Source organism: Ornithorhynchus anatinus, chromosome 4, assembly GCF_004115215.2.
Source record: "Ornithorhynchus anatinus isolate Pmale09 chromosome 4, mOrnAna1.pri.v4, whole genome shotgun sequence".
Taxonomy (NCBI): domain Eukaryota; kingdom Metazoa; phylum Chordata; class Mammalia; order Monotremata; family Ornithorhynchidae; genus Ornithorhynchus; species Ornithorhynchus anatinus.
In genome coordinates this window covers 32,258,241-32,276,651 of record NC_041731.1, presented here as the reverse complement: position 1 = coordinate 32,276,651, position 18,411 = coordinate 32,258,241, and the positions used below count along the sequence as shown (strand labels likewise).

Genomic DNA, 18,411 nt, shown 5'->3' with positions numbered 1-18,411 from the left:
TTTTATTTAGATTAATATCTGTCTCCCCCTTTAGACTGTAAAACTCCTTGTGGGCAGGGGCCGTGTCTGCCAACCCTGTCGTACTCACCCAAGCGCTTAGTACAGTGATCGGCACAAGAGCAAGTGCTCGATTGATTGATGGATCGATCGTGAGGGTGAGGTGAATATCAGAGGCCCAAAGGTCACAGATCCAAGTGGACAGTCCGGAAAGAACCTACGAGAGGAGTTGGGCGGGGATGACCGGAGCCGGCTGGTTGGCCGGCCTTGCCCTTGTTCAGCCAGAAAGACAACGTGTCTCCCTCGTGGATCTCAAGACACCAAGGGTCACGTCCTGGTCTTGGAACACAGGCTCCCGGCCTCAGCAGACCCAAGAGCTGTGAAAGTGATTCATCCCCTTTTTTTAATCATTGGATGGGGGCAGAGTCCCAGCACCAGCAGTATCCCTTGACGATGGTGATGACGGTGGTGTTTCTTAAGTGCTGACTACGTGCCAGGCACTGTACTAAGCGCTGTACAAGCTAATCAGGTTGGGCACAGTCCATGGCCCCTATGGGGCTCACAGCCTTAATCCCCATTTTTCAGATGAAGTAACTGAGGCCCAGAGAAGTGAAGTGATTTGCCCAAGGTCACCCAGCAGACAGGTGGCAGAGCCGGGGCTAGAACCTAGGCCCCTCTTCCTCTCCACCAAAGAGATCCCTGGAGTTGTGGTTCTTACGACTCCAAAGAGAAATATGCTCTGACCCAGACCCAGGGCTTTGGTGGGTGTGGGGAGAGGGAGGGGTTTAAATACTCCGGGTCCAAAGACACTCTCCGGGAGTTGTTCCCAGAGAGGGTTGACACCAAAGCCCAGCCACCCTCCTGGAGATTGTTCTCCAGGATCAATATAATCTAATTATATTAGATAATTATTCATTCAATAGTATTTATTGAGCGCTTACTATGTGCAGAGCACTGTACTAAGCGCTTGGAATGAACAAGTCGGCAACAGATAGAGATAATACTAATTATATTAGATAATTAGATAATATAATATAATCTTTTTATACTTAAGATTTGCAGGGGGGATTTCTCAAACAAGGTCATGTGGTGTCAGTTGGACTTGTTGAGTGCTTACTGTGTGCAGAGCACTGTACTAATCGTTTGGGAGAGTACACTCTAACCAGGTAACTGACACAATCCCTGCCCACAGTGAGCTCACAGTCTAGAGGGGGGACACACATTAATATCAATAAATAAATTACGGGCACGGGCGTAAGTGATGTGGAGCTGGTGGGGGGGGGGGATGAATAAAGGAAGCGAGTTGGGGTAATGTAGAAGAGAATGGAAGAAAAGGAAAAGAGGACTTAGTCAGGGAGGGCCTCTTGGAAGAGATGTGCCTTCAAGAAGGCTTTGAAGGGTGGAAAAGTCACTTTCAGGTATGAAGAGGGAGGACGTTTCAGGCCAGGGGTGGGACATAGGCCAGAGGTGGGTGGCGAGATAGAAGAGATGGAGGTACAGTGAGCAGGTTGGCACTAGAGGAGCAAAGTGTGCGGGTTGGGTTGTAGTTGGAGAGCAGAGAGGTAAAGTAGGAGGGGGCAAGGTGATTGTGTGATGGAGAGGATGTGGAACTGGGAGCCAGGACTCCTGGGCCCCATTTCAAGCTCCCTCACTGACTTGGAGAATGGCCTTGAGTAAGTCACTGCCCTGGCTGCCAAACAATCAATTAATCAAGATAAGATCTGGTGGGTGAAGGGCTTACGCAAAGGCAGGGACTAGTGAGAAGCAACACGGTTGAGTGGTAGAGCCTGGGCCTGGGAGTCATTCATTCATTCAATAGTCTTTATTGAGAGCTTACTATGTGCAGAGCACTGTTGTAAGCGCTTGAAATGTACAATTTGGCAACGGATAGAGGCAATCCCTGCCCAATGACGGGCTCACAGTCTAAACGGGGGAGACGGCAGAGCAAAACAGAACAAAACAAAAACAAGACAACATTAAGATAAATAGAATCAAGGGGATGTACACCTCATTTAACAAAATAAATAGGGTAATAAATAATATATACAAATGAGTCAGAAGGAACTAGGTTCTAATCCCGTCTCCTCCACATTCCTCCATTCGATCGTATTTATTGAGCGCTTACTGTGTGCAGAAGTACTAAGCACTTGGGAGAGTACACTACAACAATCAACAGACACATCCCTACCCACAACGAACTTACAGTCCAGGGGGAGAGGGGAGACAGACATCCATACAATTATTATTAAATAAATTACAGATATGTACATAATGTCTGCTCTGTGCCCTTAGAGAAGCAGCGTGGCTCAGTGGAAAGAGCACGGGCTTTGGAGTCAGGGCTCGTGAGTTCGAATCCCGGCTCTCCCACTTGTCAGCTGTGTGACTGTGGGCAAGTCACTTCACTTCTCTGTACCTCAGTTCCCTCATCTGTAAAATGGGGATTAAGACTGTGAGCCCCACGTGGGACAACCTGATTCAACTGTGTCTACCCCAGCGCTTAGAACAGTGCTCAGCACCTAGTAAGCGCTTAACAAATACCAACATTATTATTAAATTCTCTGTGCCTCATTTACCTCTGAAAAATGTGGAGTGAGAAGGTGAGACCCACGTGGGAAAGGGACTATGTCCAACCTGATTAACGTATATCTATCTCAGTGCTTAGAACAGTGCTTGGCACATACTAAGTTGTTAACAAGTATCATAATTACTACTTGTGTTCCCTTGCCCCGGGTAGAAATCTTAAAGCCAAAAGCTCAGGCGTGAACCTCGGTGAAATCCTGTCTTTTCTCCCGGGGCAACGCTACTGCAGCTGTTTCCATAATTCATTCATACATTAAATCGTATTTATTGAGCGCTTACTGTGTGCAAAGCACTGTACTTATCCCTTCACATTTACTTTTGATCCTCCATCCTATCTGGGGCTCAAGTAACAACAATAATGATGATGGTATTTGTTATGGGCTATGTGCCCAGCTCAAATAATAATAGTGATGGTATTCATTAAGCGCTTACTATGTGGCAAGCACTGTTCTAAGCGCTGGGGGAGATACAAGGTAATCAGGTGGTCCCACGTGGGGTTCATAGTTTTCATCCCCATTTTAGTAATAATAATAATTAAGGTATTTGTTAAGCAATTACTATGTGCAGAGCACTGTTCTAAGCGCTGGAGGAGATACAGAGGAATTAGATTCTCCCCTATAGGGCCTACATTTTTTAATCCCCATTTTTCCAGATGAGGTCACTGAGGCCCTGAGAAGTGAAGTGACTTGCTCAAAGTCACCCAGCTGACAAGTGGTGGAGGGGGGATTAGAACCCATGACCTCTGACTTCCAAGCCCAGTCTCTTTCCACTGAGCCACGCGGCTTGGAATTAAATCAGTCACTGGTATTTATAGACTCTAAACTCATCGTAGGGCAGGGAATGTGTCAGTTTATTGTAGTATTGCACTCCCCCCAGCGCTTAGTACAGTGCTCACTAAATAGAAGTGAATGAATGCTTGCATCAATTTACCGAGCGCTTCCTCTGCTCAGACCACTGTACTAAGCGCTTGCACTAAACAAGACTGAATGAATACATGCATCAACTTACCGAGCGCTTCCTCTGCGCAGACCACTGTACTAAGCGCTCACACTAAAAAGGACTGAACGAATGCATGCGTCAATTTACCGAGCGCTTCCTCTGCGCAGACCACTGTACTAAGCGCTCGCACTAAACAGGACTGAATGAATGCATGCGTCAATTTACCGAGCACTTCCTCTGCGCAGGCCACTGTACTTAGTGCTCGCACTAAACAGGACTGAACGAATGCATGCGTCGATTTACCGAGCGCTTCCTCTTTGCAGACCACTGTACTAAGCGCTGGCACTAAATAGGACTGAACGAATGCATGTGTCAATTTACCGGGCGCTTCCTCTGCGCAGACCACTGTACTAAGCGTTGGCACTAAATAGGACTGAACGAATGCACGTGTCAATTTGCGGGGCGCTTCCTCTTTGCAGACCACTGTACTAAGCGCTGGCACTAAACAGGACTGAATGATGCATGTGTCAATTTACCGGGCGCTTCCTCTGCCCACAGCACTGTACTAAGCGCTCGCACTAAACAGGACTGAACGAATGCATGCGTCGATTTACCGAGCGCTTCCTCTTTGCAGACCACTGTACTAAGCGCTCGCACTAAAAAGGTCTGAATGATGCATGTGTCAATTTACCGGGCGCTTCCTCTGCGCAGATCACTGTACTAAGCGCTGGCACTAAATAGGACTGAACGAATGCATGCGTCAATTTACCCAGCGCTTCCTCTGCGCAGGCCACTGTACTGAGCGCTCGCCCTAAACAGGACTGAACGAATGCATGCGTCAATTTACCCGGCGCTTCCTCCACGCAGACCTCTGTACTAAGCGCCCCCAGGGAGCTCAGCACAACCCAACTGCCGAAGCACCCCGCCGTTCCCCGGTGGGAGACCTAGCTCTCCCTTCTCCCGTCCCTCCTTCATCAAAACAAGCGGCCTGGGAGGGGGAGGCTTTCAAAAGACGACTCCGGTGGGACTCGACCCCACAACCTTTGAACGCCTCCGCCCCTCTAGAAGTCCAATGCGCTCTCCATGGCGCCACAGAGCCCCCGGCAGCAGGACCTGCCCGCTCCTCCTTTCCCCTTTGCTGACCTTTCCTCGTTGCTCCTGCGACGGCTACTGGGGAGGGAGAGGCCCTTCGGTGCCAACCGAGCTTCCTCGGCTGCTTCCCACCCCCCGCCATCCCGGGAAGAAAACGGGGGGGGGGGGGGAAAACGGGAAGAGGAGGAAGGGGGGGGAATGTGCGAGGATTTTCCCCCCAAATGGGATGGGAGGGATCTGGGCCTGGAGCAGGCCACGTGCTGGGTGGGAGGAGCCCGGACTACAACTCCCAGGGGGCTGCGCGGCGGCGGGGGGGCGCGCGGCTCGCTCCCGCGGCTCGCTCCCGTGCGCGTGCAGGAGGCTGCCGGCCCCTCCTGCTTCGTCCTGCCCGCACCCCGGGTTGCGGCGGTGGGGGGGGGAGGGAGGGAGAAAAGGAGAGAAGGAGGGAGGGAGGGAAGGAGGGAAGGAGCAAGGTCTGAGCCCGGTGTAGCCGGTTTGCAAGCAAGGGGCGGGGGGTGCAGGTGAAAGAGGAGGAGGAGGAGGAGGAGGGAGGGGGTGGCAGGCGGGCGGGGCCGGGAAGAGGCCAAGAGCCGCAGTTGCAACCATGCAAAGGTCAGAGCCGGCCGCCCCTCGCCCCTGAGCCGCCCCATGTAGGAGCCCCGGCTCCGCAGCCTGCAGCCGGACCCCGCCTAGACCAGCGGTCGAGCTCGCCCAGGAAGGTGAGTCTGCGGGCCCCAGGGCGGGGACCCACTCCCCTCCTGCTTGCACCTGGCCCCACCCTGCCAGCGGGGCCGAGGGGCTGCGGGACCTTCCGCGGGGACTGGGACGGCTCCGGGGGGCGGGGGGTCCCGGGGGGCGCGGCCCTTGGCATCCGGCGTGGGTCTGCCCCGGGCCCGGCGGGCCCCAGCATCGCTCCCCTCCGCAGGGCGGGGTCTGCGGGTGCCGCAAGGACCGGTCCCGGGAGGCCTCCCGGAGCTGGGCCTGGCTCCCACCCCTGATGGACGGACCCCCCACCCCTGGGGAATCCCCCGAACTGCAGGGCCTGGGGGTCACCCCGAGGGACCCTTGGAGGACCCCGACCCCCCCTGGGGCAGAGGGGAAGGCCGGGCCCCTCGCCTTAAGTCCTTACTCCGTGCCGGGCACCCTGTAGACACGGGTGACTCGGGTTGGACCCTGTCCCACGCAGGGCTCACGGTCTTAATCCCCATTTGCCAGATGAGGTCACCGAGGCCCGGTGAAGTGACTTGCCCAAGGTCACCCAAGCAGACCGGTGGCAGAGCCGGGATTAGAACCCACGGCCTCTGACTCCCGAACTGGCTGGTCCCATCCGGTCTCTTGGCTTGGAGGGGCCGAAAGTGCTTTCTAGGTCCCTCTGCTAATTGGCCTTGGGAGAAAGAGCCTCCAGAGAATCCGGGGTGGGGGGGGGGCAAAGGAAGAGAACCCAGGAGTCCTGACATCCAACTCGGACTGGGCGCCCCCTCCCCACCACCTCCCCCCTGCCTCGCTACTCCGGGATTCAATCTTTCCCTTTCGAAAGGTGGGATGGGGGTTGCAATCTTCTGGCCTGAATGACCCCCCCCCCCCCAACCCCACCCCAAGATGGTCACAACAGAGGGTCACAACAGGGGCAGGCGCCCTCGTCCCGACCCGGCCGCCCCCTCCCCAGGTTCATCTTCTTTAGATCCAGCGTGGTTTAAGGGCAAGAGCACGGTCTGGGGAGTCGGAGGTCGTGGGTTCTAATCCCGGTCTCCGCCGCTTATCAACTCTGTGACTTTGGGCAAGTCATTTCACTTCTCTGGGCCTCAGTGACCTCATCTGCAAAATGGGGATGAAGACTGGGAGCCCCACGTGGGCCAACCTGCTTACCTCGTATCTGTCCCAGCGCTTAGAACAGTGCTTGGCACCTAGTAAGCGCTTAACGAACCCCATGGTCATTATTATTATCCGGTGTCCGGGGGTCGTCCCCCCCAACCCCTGCCCCCAGGCAGCCCTCCGGGCTTTAGGCCGGGCCTAGACCTGTCTTCCCGCGCCCCCTCGTGGTCCTTGGCGGCCACTGCGTCGCCCCCCCTCCCCCCCCACGCCTCGGGCTGGGCATCCAGGAGGGCATCCCGGAGGGCACCCCGGACCCTGTGGAGCCCTCCCGCCCCTGCTTCTGGCCTAACGCTCCGGGGTCCTGCGGGACCAGGGGCCGGGAAGCAGGGAGGAGCCCCCAGAATCACTTGGGTCCCGGCCCGGGCTGGGCGGAGAAAACGTATCCGCCCTGTTCTCTGGCTGCCTCGGGCAGCCCCCTGAGGCGGAGGGGCGGTGGGAGGACTGGCAGAGGAGACGGACACCCAGGCCCAGCGGTCATCCTGTTTGGGAAGGGGGCCTCTAGGCTGGGGATTCGGGCAACCGCACTGTCCCTCCGAGTGCCAGCACCCTCTTTTATTTTCTTCTGGATTTGCTAAGCGCTTACTAGGGGCACGATATTAAGCGCCGGGGTAGGTACACGCTAATCAGGTTGGACACCGTCCCTGCCCCACACGGAGCTCCCAATCTTAATCCCCATTTTACAGGTGAGGTAATTGAGGCACAGAGAAATTAAGCGAGTTGTCCAAGGTCACACAGCAGACAGGTGGCGGAGCCGGGATTAGAATCCAGGTGCTTCTGGCTCCCAGGCCTGGGCTCTAGTCACTAGGCCACGTTCCCCCTCCGCCAGAAGTCTCTGCTCCCGACGGGTCCCGGGTCTTTACCCAACCGACTGGCGCCGGGCCCAGGGTGCCCTCCCCAGCCCAGCTGCGGTGGCGGGAGAGGCACCTGGCACCTGGCTTTCCTTTCTTTGCAGGTCAAGATGTGGCAGGCGGCCTCCCTGGGGGCACTGCTGCTGGTCTCCCGGCTGGTGCTGAGGTTGCCCTGGACACAGGTCCTCTTAGGACTCTTGGTCACCTACCTGGGCTCCGGTGGCTGGCGGTTTGTCAGGGTCGTGGTGAAGACTATAAGACGGGATGTCTTGTGAGTACCTCTCTGGGCCGCCCCTTCTTCCGCCCTCCCCTGGGTGGGCCGAGCACGATGGTCTCCTTTCCGGTTTGGCGGCGGGCAGAGAGAGCCGCTCGGCTCGCTAGCCTGCCACCGGTCAACCTGGTGGGTGGGATGCCCAAGCTGAGGGACGGCTCCCTTGGCCCTGGACTTCTTGAGCCAATACACGGGACGGGTAGGGAAGGGACGGGGCCCGAGTCTCTGGCCGACCCGGGCCTCAGACGTCAGGCTCCTGGGTGGGTTAGAGTGGAGGAAAGGCCTCCCCTCTACCCCTCTGCCCTCCCTTAGCCAGACTTCCTGTCCTGCCTTGGGGGCTGGAACCGTCCCTGGGAGAGGGTCCCCCCACCCCGGCCACGAGGGTCACCCCGGAGAGCTTCCTGGTAGGGCAGGGAGGCAAATTCAATAGGAGTCGAAAGGCTCTGGGTCTGGTTGGGTTTTGAACCTGGAAAGCCAGATTTTATACCACTTCCATGATGGTCTGGTCTGAGCTGAGGTTTCCCACCCCGGTGCCCCAGCGGCTACAGGGTGGGAGGGGAGGGAGGAGAGAAGTGAAAGTCCCAGAGATTCTCACCCACGCCCAGCGGGCATGACTGGAGATGGCAGACGTGAGCAAAGGCAAGCAGACACCAAGCTGCCACGGCACTAAGTGGATTCCGTTCGGGCTGAGAGTGATGCGGGTTGGCGTGGTTGTGGCAGGAGGCTGGGGGTGGAGGGTGCTAAATAAGGCCTGGGGTGGAAGCAGGTGCATCCTGGCGGGCTGGCATGGTGGTGCCAGGCCTAGGACAGGCGGGGCTGCCTATGGGCCAGTGCAGGAGAGGACTATGGTACCAGGTTGGCCCAGTTGGGACAAGCCCATTACCGGGGGTCGAGGAGGGTTCTATTGGCAATCCGACGAGAGGGGCCGCCTGCCCCCGGCCCCCGCCTGGGTCAGACCCGCTGACGGCGTCCACTTCCACCTTGACTGTGGAGTGAGTGACATCACGTTGGTCAGTGCCAGGTGGACGCAGAGGTTTGGCCCAACCCTAGTTGGCAGGGACTCGAGCCAATACGGTCCTTATTACCGTGGTATTGGTCCAGGGCCTCCCTGTGAGCCAAGCACTGTAGTAAGCGCTAATCGGTAGATACAAGACAAACGGAGCGAACCCAGTCCTCGGTCCCATCTGGGTCTCGCAGTCCAAGAGGGAGGGAGGGAGAGCAGGCATCCCATCCCCCATTTCACAGCTGAAGAAACCGAGGGCCAGAGAGGATAAGGGACCCTCCAGCTCCGTGGCAGAGCTGGGACTGGGACGCAGGTCTCCGGGAACCTCCCCCCGAGTTGGCCCCATGGCTCGTGCCCGGCAGGGTGGGCACTCAGGGCGGCCGGGAGCCCGGGCCCCGAGCCAGGGTCCATCTCCCTCCCTTGGCAGCGCCGCGATGGTCCTGCTGAAGGTGAAGCTGAAGGTGCGGAGCTACCTGCGAGACCGCAAGACGGTGCCCGCTCTCTTCGCCTCCACGCTGCGGCGCCACCCGGACAAGACGGCCCTGATCTTCGAGGGCACCGGGGCCCGCTGGAGCTTCCGCCAGCTGGACACCTACTCCAGCGCCGTGGGCAACCTGCTGCGGTCCCGGGGCCTGCGCCCAGGGGATGTGGCCGCCCTGTTCATGGAGAACCGCAACGAGTACGTGGGGCTGTGGCTGGGCATGGCCAAGCTGGGGGTGGAGGCCGCTCTCATCAACACCAACCTGCGGCGCGATGCCCTGCGCCACTGTCTGACCACGTCCCACGCTCGCGTCCTCGTGTTTGGCAGCGAGCTGGCCCCCGGTGAGCTAGGCCGGGGCGGGCGGCGGGGGTGGGCCGAGGACGGGAGAGGGGGCGGAGGAGGCGGTGGCAGAGAGGGCAGAGGGCGGTTTCCAAAGCCGTTGGTCCACCCCCCCTCTCCACAGCCATTATGGAGATCCATGACACCCTGGAGCCTTCCATCAGCCTCTTCTGCTCTGGGGCCTGGGAGCCGGACTCGGTGCCCCCGGGCACAGAGCACCTGGACCCCTTGCTGGAGGAGGCCCCCAAGGACCTCCCCAGACCCTCAGATAAAGGCTTTACAGGTAAGAAAGCTCTCCCCCCTTCCCCTGCCTCCCCGTCCCTTTGTCTACACGCGCACATATTTGGATTTTTATGGTATTTCTTAAGCACTTATTTTGTGTCAGCGACTGTACTGTGTGATGGGGTAGTTACAGGTTACTCAGGTTGGACCCAGTCCCTGTCCCACATGGACCTCACAGTTTTCATCCCCATTTTACAGATGAGGGATCTGAGGCACAGATAATCGGTGGTATTTGTTGAGCGCTTACTATGCGCAGAGCACTGTTCTAAGCGCATGGGAGAGTACAGGACAACAGAATAGCAGAAACGTTCCCTGCCCATAATGATCTTACTGTCTTGCGAGAATAAATTACGGATATATCTGTAAGTGCTGTGGGGCTGGTTGGGGGTGGTGGTGAATAAGGGGAATACATCAGGGTGATGCAGAGGGAGTGGGGAAAAAAGGAAATAAGGGCACTTACTATGTGCCAGACCCTGTACTAAGCACTGGGGTAGATACAAGATAATCAGGTTGGACACAGTCCCTTTCCCACCTAGAGCTCAGAGTCTTAATCCCCATTTTAACGATGAGGTATCTGAGGTACAGAGAACTTACCCACGGTCACACAGCAGACAAGTGACAGAGCCAGGGTTAGAACTCAGGTCTTTCTGACTTCCAGACCCGTGCTCTATCCACTAGGCCACGCTGCTACTATGTGTCAAACACTGTTCTATGTATTAGGATAGATACAGGCTAATTAGGTAGTGCAAGTCCCTGTCCCGCATGGGACTGTCACTCACGCACAAACACACTCTGGAAGTTGGAGAGCAGCACTCAGTTTCCTATCAGTCAGTGGAATTTATTGAGTGCTAACTATGTGCAGAGCACTGTACTATGAGCTTGGGAGAGTGCAACACAACAGAATCAGTAACAAGTTTGCAGTCTAGAGGGAGAGAGCGACGTTAATATAAATAAATAATTTATAATCTATAATTTAAAGCTGTGGACATAAGCGCTGGGGGGATGGGGGTGGCTCAAATATCAAATGTCCAGAGGACACGGATCCAAGTGCACAGAGGACGCAAAAGGGAGAGCAAGCAGGAGAAAAGTCAGCTTCATTGGGGAAAGCCTCTTGGAGGAGATGTGACCTTAATAAGGGTTCGAAGGTGGAGAGAGTGGTGGTCTGGCGTATATGGACGGGGAGGGAGGTCCAGGTAGGGGGAGGACGCAGGAGGGGGTCAGAGGCGAGCTAAGTGAGATCGGGGCACACTGAGAAGGGGAGTATGCGAGCTGGGCTTAGCAAAGCAATCAGTCAAAGCAAAGCACTGTACTAAACGCTTGGGAGGATACACTACGACAACAAACAGACACATTCCCTGCCCACGGCGAGCTCACGGTTGAGTGATTGAGGGCTTTAAAGCCAACGGTGAGCACTTTCTGTCTGATGCAGAGGCGGATGGGCAAGCACTAGAGATTCTTGAGAAGCGGGGAAATACGGCTGAACGGTTTTGTAGAAAAATGATCCAGTTGGCTGAGTGCCGTGTGGACTGAAATGGGGAGAGTCAGGAAGAGGGGAGATCAGCGAGGAGGCACAATGCAGTAGTCCCATCCTCCCCTTCTCCCAGGATGACCCCCCAGGGCAGTTTCTGCCATTGCCATCCCAAACTGGTCCCCAGTCTGGCGGCCCCCTCCGCCCCATGCTCATCCACGTCTCTGTCCCCTCCCTAGATAACCTCTTCTACATTTACACCTCGGGGACCACGGGGATGCCCAAAGCTGCCATTGTGGCCCACAGCAGGTGAGCGAGCGAGGGCGGGGTGGGCGCGGGGAGAACAGGTGAGACAGGTGCCTGGGACCCAACTCGGAGCCTCATCTCGCCCCGTCTCTCCAGGTACTACCGTATGGCCGCCTTGGTTTACTACGGCTTCCGCATGCGGTCGGATGATATCGTGTACGACTGCCTCCCCCTCTACCACTCGGCAGGTAAGCGGGATTCCAGGGGCCCATCCTGGCCCTGGAACCCCAAGACTTTTTTTTTTTAAATGGTATTTTTTATTGAGCGCTTACTATGTGTCAGGCACCGTACCAAGCAGTGGGGTAGATACAAGTCAGTCAGGTTGAGCACAGTCCCTGTCACAGTCTTAATTCTCATTTTATAGGTGAGGTAACGGAGGCACAGACAAGGGAAGTGACTGGCCCAAGGTCACACAGTAGACCAGTGGCAGAGGCAGGATTAGAATCCAGGTCTTTCTGACTCCCAGGCCCGTGGTCTGTCCACTAGGCCATGCTGCCTCTCTAGAAGCAGCGTGGCTCAGTGGAAAGAGCCTGGTCTTGGGAGTCAGAGGTCATGGGTTCTAATCCCGGCTCTGCCACTTGTCAGCTGTGTGACTGTGGGCAAGTCACTTAACTTTTCTGTGCCTCAGTAACTTCATCTGTAAAACGGGGATTAAGACTGTGAGCCTCCCGTGGGACAATCTGATTACCCTGTATCTACCCTAGCGCTTAGAACAGTGCTTTGCACATAGTAAGCACTTAACAAATACCAACATTATTATTAGTCTTGGTTGCCTCACCGGTGCTTGTGAGAGGAGAGGACAGTAGAGGCGGTAGACATGAACTCTGCCCTTGAGGAGCTTACAGTCTAGGGGGATTCCCCAGTGGTGCTCTCTGCCATCCTTCCTGTTGATGTCTCTGTGGCTCTGTGCCTGGACCAAACTGGGGTGAAAGGGGCTACTCTCAAGCTAACAATAATAAGGATAATTAACAATAACTACGTGCTAGGCCCTGGATAATTTCAGGATAATCAGGTCGGACACAGTGTCCGTCCTACCGAGTGCTCAGAGTCCAAGAAGGAGGGCGAATCTCCATTTTAAAGAAGAGGCAACTGAGGCCCAGAGAAGTTAAATGACTTCCCCAGGGTCACACGGCAGGCAAACTCCCTTCCAGCTTACCTTAACTTCACTCCCAACTCTGGTCTCGCCCCTCTGGGGGAACACCGTGGAGGTCTGCCAGGCTTCCCTCCCTCGCTTCACCGTGAACTTTGTGCCGGACCCCTCTTAGGGAACACTGTTGGGGGGCGGGAGCGTCAGCCAGGCTCCCCACCCTCGCCTCACCCCCAGCTCTGGGCCCGACCCCTCTCAGGGAACATCGTGGGGCTCGGCCAGTGTCTGCTCCATGGGATGACCGTGGTGATCCGCAAGAAGTTCTCTGCCTCCCGCTTCTGGAGCGACTGCGTCAAATACGACTGCACGGTGAGCCGGGGGGCGTGGGGCTGGGGGAGCCCGGGGCCGGGAGCCCGGGGAGGAGGAACACGGGAACCCAGCGTGGTGGCAGAGGGGTCCCGGCCCCTCCCCGCCGCGGGCGGAGGTCTCGCGGAGGGTGACGGCTGTCCCGGCCCGGCCCAGATCGTGCAGTACATCGGGGAGATCTGCCGCTACCTGCTGAACCAACCGGTCCGGGACGTGGAGCGGCAGCACCGGGTGCGCATGGCGCTGGGCAACGGGCTGCGGCCGTCCATCTGGACCGACTTCTCCAGCCGCTTCCACATCCCCCAGGTGGCCGAATTCTACGGGGCCACGGAGTGTAACTGCAGCCTGGGCAACTTCGACAGCCAGGTGCCGCCGGCCGGGTGACGGGGGTGGGGGTCCGGGCCCGGGCGGGGAGCACTCGGGGAGGGGCAGTGTGGTCTAGTGGTTAGAGCACGGACCTGGACGTCAGAAGGACCTGGATTCTAATCCCAGCTCTGCCACTAGCCTGCTGTGGGACCTTGGGAGAGTCACATCACTTCTCCATACCCCAGTTATCGCATCTGTAAAATGGGGATTAAAACCTTGAGCCCCATGTGAGACAGGGACTGTGTCCAACCTGAGTGGCTTGTATCTACCCCAGAGCTTAGTGGAGTTCCTAGCACAAAGTAGCGCGTAAAAACACCAGTAATAATTATAAGAGGAATTGGGATTTTAATTACTCATTTGCTATGTGTCAAGTACTGGGGAGAGCACTGGGGTAGATAAGCACAATTGGGTTAAACAGCCCCTGCCCCACATGGAGTTCATAGAATATTGAATCTCCATTTTATAGATAAGGAAACTGAGGCCCAGAGAAGTTAGATGACTTGCCCAAGGTCACACGACAGGCCAGTGGAAGGTCCCTCGCTCTTGCAGCCAGGGAGAGGTGGGGGTGGCCAGGGCAGGGGACGGGTGGGGAGAGGGGCAACTTTAGGCGTCCGGGGACTGAGCTCCAGGGGCCGGCCTTGCAGGTCGGGGCCTGTGGCTTCAACAGTCGCATCCTGACCTTCGTCTACCCCATCCGGCTGGTGCGAGTGAATGAGGACACCATGGAGCTCGTCCGGGGCTCTGACGGCGTCTGCATCCCCTGCGAGCCAGGTCAGAGCTAGGCCCGGGGCAGGGGTCGTTGCTAGGCTTGGGGCAGGGGTCAGAGCCGAGCCAGGGTAGGGGTCAGAGCTAAGGTAGGGGTCGGAGCTGGGCCCGGGGTTGGAGCTGGGCTTGGGGCAGGCCAGGAGGCACAGGGTGGTGTGGAGGCTGAGGCTGTGGGTCCGTCTCCATGGCAATGTGCCCCCTCACCCCGCCGCTCCCCTCCGTCCCCCGCAAACTGACCCTCTTGACCCCCGCAGGGGAGCCGGGCCAGCTGGTAGGCCGCATCGTGCAGCACGACCCCCTGCGTCGCTTCGATGGTTACCTGAACCAGGGCGCCAACAACAAGAAGATCGCCCGGGACGTCTTCAAGAAGGGGGACTCGGCCTACCTGACCGGTGAGTCGGGCGGCTTCCTCCTGCCCCGGGCGGGCCCCGGTCCCCGGAGGGAGAGGGGTGCCCTGGGCGGGAACACCGGACTCCGGCCCCTGAGCCCGGCTCCCCACCCAGGCGACGTGCTGGTCATGGACGAGCTGGGCTACCTGTACTTCCGGGACCGCACGGGGGACACGTTCCGGTGGAAGGGCGAGAATGTGTCCACGACGGAGGTGGAGGGGACGCTGAGCCGGCTGCTGGGCATGGCCGACGTGGCGGTGTATGGAGTGGAGGTGCCAGGTACCTGGGCGGACCCCGGGCCTCCGTCGCAGGGCCCACGGGGCTCTGGCCACCGCCTCCGGCCTCTGGCTCTGGGGACGGGCGGCCGCCAGATGTCGCCCTCGCCCTGCGGATGGGAAGACCCCCCCTGCCCTTGGGGATTGGGAATTTGGGTGGCGGGGCCGAGCGCTAGCCCTGCAGTCCGTCCCGCCATCCCCCGGCCTCCGTGACCGTCCCCCGGCCTCCCCGACCGCTCCCTGAACCATCCTCCGGCCTCCGTGACCATCTCCCGGCCTCCCCGACTACCCCCGCCTCTCCCCATGTTGGGACCTCAGGTGCCGAGGGCCGCGCTGGCATGGCCGCAGTGGCCGATCCCGACATCTCCTGTGACCTGGAACGGTTTGCCCGGGCTCTGGAGAAGGAGCTGCCCGTGTATGCCCGGCCCATCTTCCTGCGCTTCCTGCCCGAGGTCAACAAGACAGGTCAGGCCCCCGGGTTTCCCTCCCCCAGATAATCGGTCGGGCAATCCGTCGTATTTATCGAGCGCTTAGTGCACGCGGAGCACTGTGTACTAGGCTCTCGGAACGGTACAGTAAGAGAGAGCTGGTAGACACGTCCCCTGGCCACAAGGACAGAGACACAGCGTGGCCTAGTGGCAAGAGCACAGGCTGGGTGTCACAGTTCTTAATGGCAGCTCCACCTCTTGTGTGCTGTGGCACCTTGGGCAAGTCACTTCACTTCCCCGTGCCTCAGTTACCTGCTCTGTTAAACGGGGAATAAGACTGTAAGCCCCACATGGGACAGAGACTGTGTCCAGCTGATTGACTTGTATCTACCCTAGCTCTCAGTGCAGTGTCTGGCACACAGTAAGCACTTAACAAATACTACATATTGTTATCATTATTAAGGACCTTTCCGGATATCCTCATTCCCAGACCCCCGAGCTGTTTGTTCCCGAGCCATCCCCTGCTCCGGATTTTCTTCCATAGGCTCCCTCTTCTCCTTTTCTCTTTCTCCCGCCACAACCCGGGAGACAGAGGATCAAGCCCCCTCACCGGCCCCGACCAATCTCCGGGCAGGGCCTGCGGGGTCCCCGTTCCTCCTCTGGCTGACCCCTTCCCTTCCCCGTTCCTCCTCTGCCCACCCCCAACCAGGGACCTACAAGTTCCAGAAGGCAGATCTTCGACGGGAGTCCTTCGACCCGGCCGTGGTCAAAGACCCCCTGTTCTACCTGAACGCTCAGCTGGGCCGCTACCTGCCCCTGGACGCCGAGGCCCACAGACGCATTCAGTCCGGGGAGCAGAAGCTGTGATTTTTTTTTTTTCCTCCCTCCCCCTCCCCACCCTCAGCCGGATGGGGTTGGGGGCGGAAGGGTGCTGGACTGTGTCTGGGGCTCGGTCCCTAATGGCCAGAGCCCCCACCCCGGGCCTTGGAGGCCAGTGCTAGACCAAAGCGGGTGGCGCCCGGGACCAGGTCCCCCTGAAATGCTGACCCCAGGGATGCCCCCCGTTTCCCCTCCTTCCCCCACCAGCCTCCTGCCCTCAGCCTCCAGCTCTGAGCCTGCCAACTATCTTCACTGCCACCAGGGCTTTCTGTGAAAGCCTCATGTGTGGGAGGGGGACTGGGGGCAAGGAGGTTGGCAGGGCAGTGAGGGGCAGAGGAGGAGAGGCCACATTTTGGCATGCCTGCCCTCTCCTCATCCCCTTTTACAGGGCAGCGATTGATTGAGCATGCTCAGAATGATGTCATGAGGCTAGGGTGCTACATCCATCTCTCTAGGGCATGGGGGGCCGGGCGTGGTGAGGAGAGTGGCAGGGTCTCAGGGGGCTTGAAGCACCCCCAAGGGGGCTGCCCTCCTCCTTCCCCCTGGCCTGTGTGCCACCTCCCACCATCCCTTCACTCTGGGGGTTGAATCTGCGGGCCAGGAGGGCGCCAAAAGGCACTGGGGAGATGCCAGGGGGCTGGGCCCTGAGCATCCGGGGCCAGATCGTGGAGGAGACCGGGAGGCCAGCCGGACGGCCGAGGTCACCTCAGCAGTCTTCCTCTGGGCTTGCTGGCGGGGAGCCCCGAGCTTGGGTCTGGTGGGTGGACAGGGGTTGGGGTTAGAGTATGGGATGGGGAGAGGAATGATGCTAAGGTATAGTCCCCCTCCCCCTGCGGGCCGGGGGGCAAGGAGCCTACCAGCGGGAGGTGAGAATGCAGCAGAGATACCCTTTTCTTCCTCCCTCGCCTAACCTCACTCCCCATCAGTCTCTCTCTTTGCAGCCCCTTCTCTTTCCCAGTGCCTATCTCCCAAGGACTGAATCCCCTTCCCCCACTCTGTATTTGGGCCTGGACCACTGCGACTCTCCCACAATTTCTCAGGACCCTAGGTGGGGAGAGCAGAGTCGGGGAGGGAAGGAGGGGACGGGCTGGTCTTTCCCAGGAATCTCCATCCCATTCTCCCAGCCGATATTCTCTCTCTCTCTCTCTCTCTTTCTCCCCTTCCTCCTAGCTCCTACCTCTAGCTGTGGGGGACTTGTGTCTTCATGGCCAATAAATGGACTCTCCTCTGTGTGTATGTGTGTGTTTGTGGGTCCGCGTCTGTGTGTGTATCTGTGTGCTTGACCAGATTTGGTTATTGTCCTGCCCCACGTTCATCCTGATGTCAATCAGTGGTATTTACTGAGAACTTACTAGGTGCAGTCAGTCATATTTATTGAACTTTTTCTGTGTGCAGAGCATCGTACTAAGCACTTGAGAGAGTACAGCACAACAGTGTAACAGACACAATCCCTGCCCGCAACGAGCTTACAGTATAGAGGCGCTTGGTCAAGCGGGATTCAAAACCGTTTGAATTAGCAGATGGAGGGAAAGAGGTGGTCCCAGAGGTTAGGTGGGGATCAGTAAGAACAGGGAACAGAATTAGACTGTGAGCCCATCATTGGGCAGGGGTTGTCTCTGTTGCCGAATTGTACATTCCAAGCGCTTAGTACAGTGCTTTGCACATGGTAAGCGCTCAATAAATCCTATTGAATGAATAAGGGAACTGTTTTGGAGGGGGAGAGAAACTAGCAAAGGGAGCTTGTCGTGTGCAGAGATGTCTGTGTATTGTAGTCTCCCAAGTGCTTAGTACAGTGCTTTGCACACTGTAAGCGCTCAATAAGTACGATCGAGTGAATGAATGAAAGTCCAGAATGGGGCCCAGGAGACCTTGGCTACTCTACTAGAGAAGCAGCGTGCGTTAGTGGAAAGAGCTGGGGCTGGGGAGTCAAAGGTCATGGGTTCTAAGCCCCACTCATTCATTCATTCATTCATTCAATAGTATTTATTGAGCTCTTACTATGTGCAGAGCACTGTACTAAGCGCTTGGAATGTACAATTCGGCAACAGATAGAGACAATCCCTGCCCAATGACCGGCTGTCAGCTGTGTGACTTTGGGCAAGCCACTTAACCTCTCTGTGCCTGAGTTATCTCACCTGTAAAATGAGGATGAAGACTGTGAGCCCCACGCGGGACAGCCTGATTACCTGGTATCTACGCCAGCACTTAGAACAGTGCTTTGCACATAGTAAGCGATTAACAAATGTCATTATTATTATTAACAAGTACAATCGAGTGAAAGTCCAGAATGGGGTCCAGGAGACCTTGGCCCCTCTACTAGAGAAGCAGTGTGGTTTAGTGGAAAGAGGTCAGGCTTGGGTTCTGAACCCCACTGCACC

At 57.4% G+C, this 18,411-nt stretch overlaps 1 protein-coding gene across 1 annotated transcript; it reads left to right on the top strand.

Annotated features, from left to right (window-relative positions):
* The first annotated feature begins 5,026 nt into the window (after positions 1 to 5,026).
* SLC27A4 (solute carrier family 27 member 4) lies at positions 5,027 to 17,267 on the top strand. The gene is made up of 13 exons (XM_029063411.2): positions 5,027 to 5,327; positions 7,433 to 7,599; positions 9,030 to 9,424; positions 9,547 to 9,705; positions 11,412 to 11,481; positions 11,575 to 11,666; positions 12,825 to 12,934; positions 13,088 to 13,297; positions 13,942 to 14,068; positions 14,317 to 14,454; positions 14,566 to 14,730; positions 15,045 to 15,191; positions 15,864 to 17,267. The coding sequence occupies exons 2-13, from the start codon at positions 7,439 to 7,441 to the stop codon at positions 16,019 to 16,021; spliced, it is 1,932 nt and encodes a 643-aa protein (XP_028919244.1). The 5' UTR covers positions 5,027 to 5,327; positions 7,433 to 7,438; the 3' UTR covers positions 16,022 to 17,267.
* The last annotated feature ends 1,144 nt before the right edge of the window (positions 17,268 to 18,411 follow it).

Excerpts from the sequence above, each read along its gene's own strand:
- SLC27A4 (XM_029063411.2), top strand. The coding sequence starts at position 7,439 with ATGTGGCAGGCGGCCTCCCTGGGGGCACTGCTGCTGGTCTCCCGGCTG. Across the intron at positions 13,298-13,941 it reads TGGGCAACTTCGACAGCCAG|GTCGGGGCCTGTGGCTTCAA; the intron begins GTGCCGCCGGCC and ends CCGGCCTTGCAG. Across the intron at positions 14,069-14,316 it reads CTGCATCCCCTGCGAGCCAG|GGGAGCCGGGCCAGCTGGTA; the intron begins GTCAGAGCTAGG and ends TGACCCCCGCAG.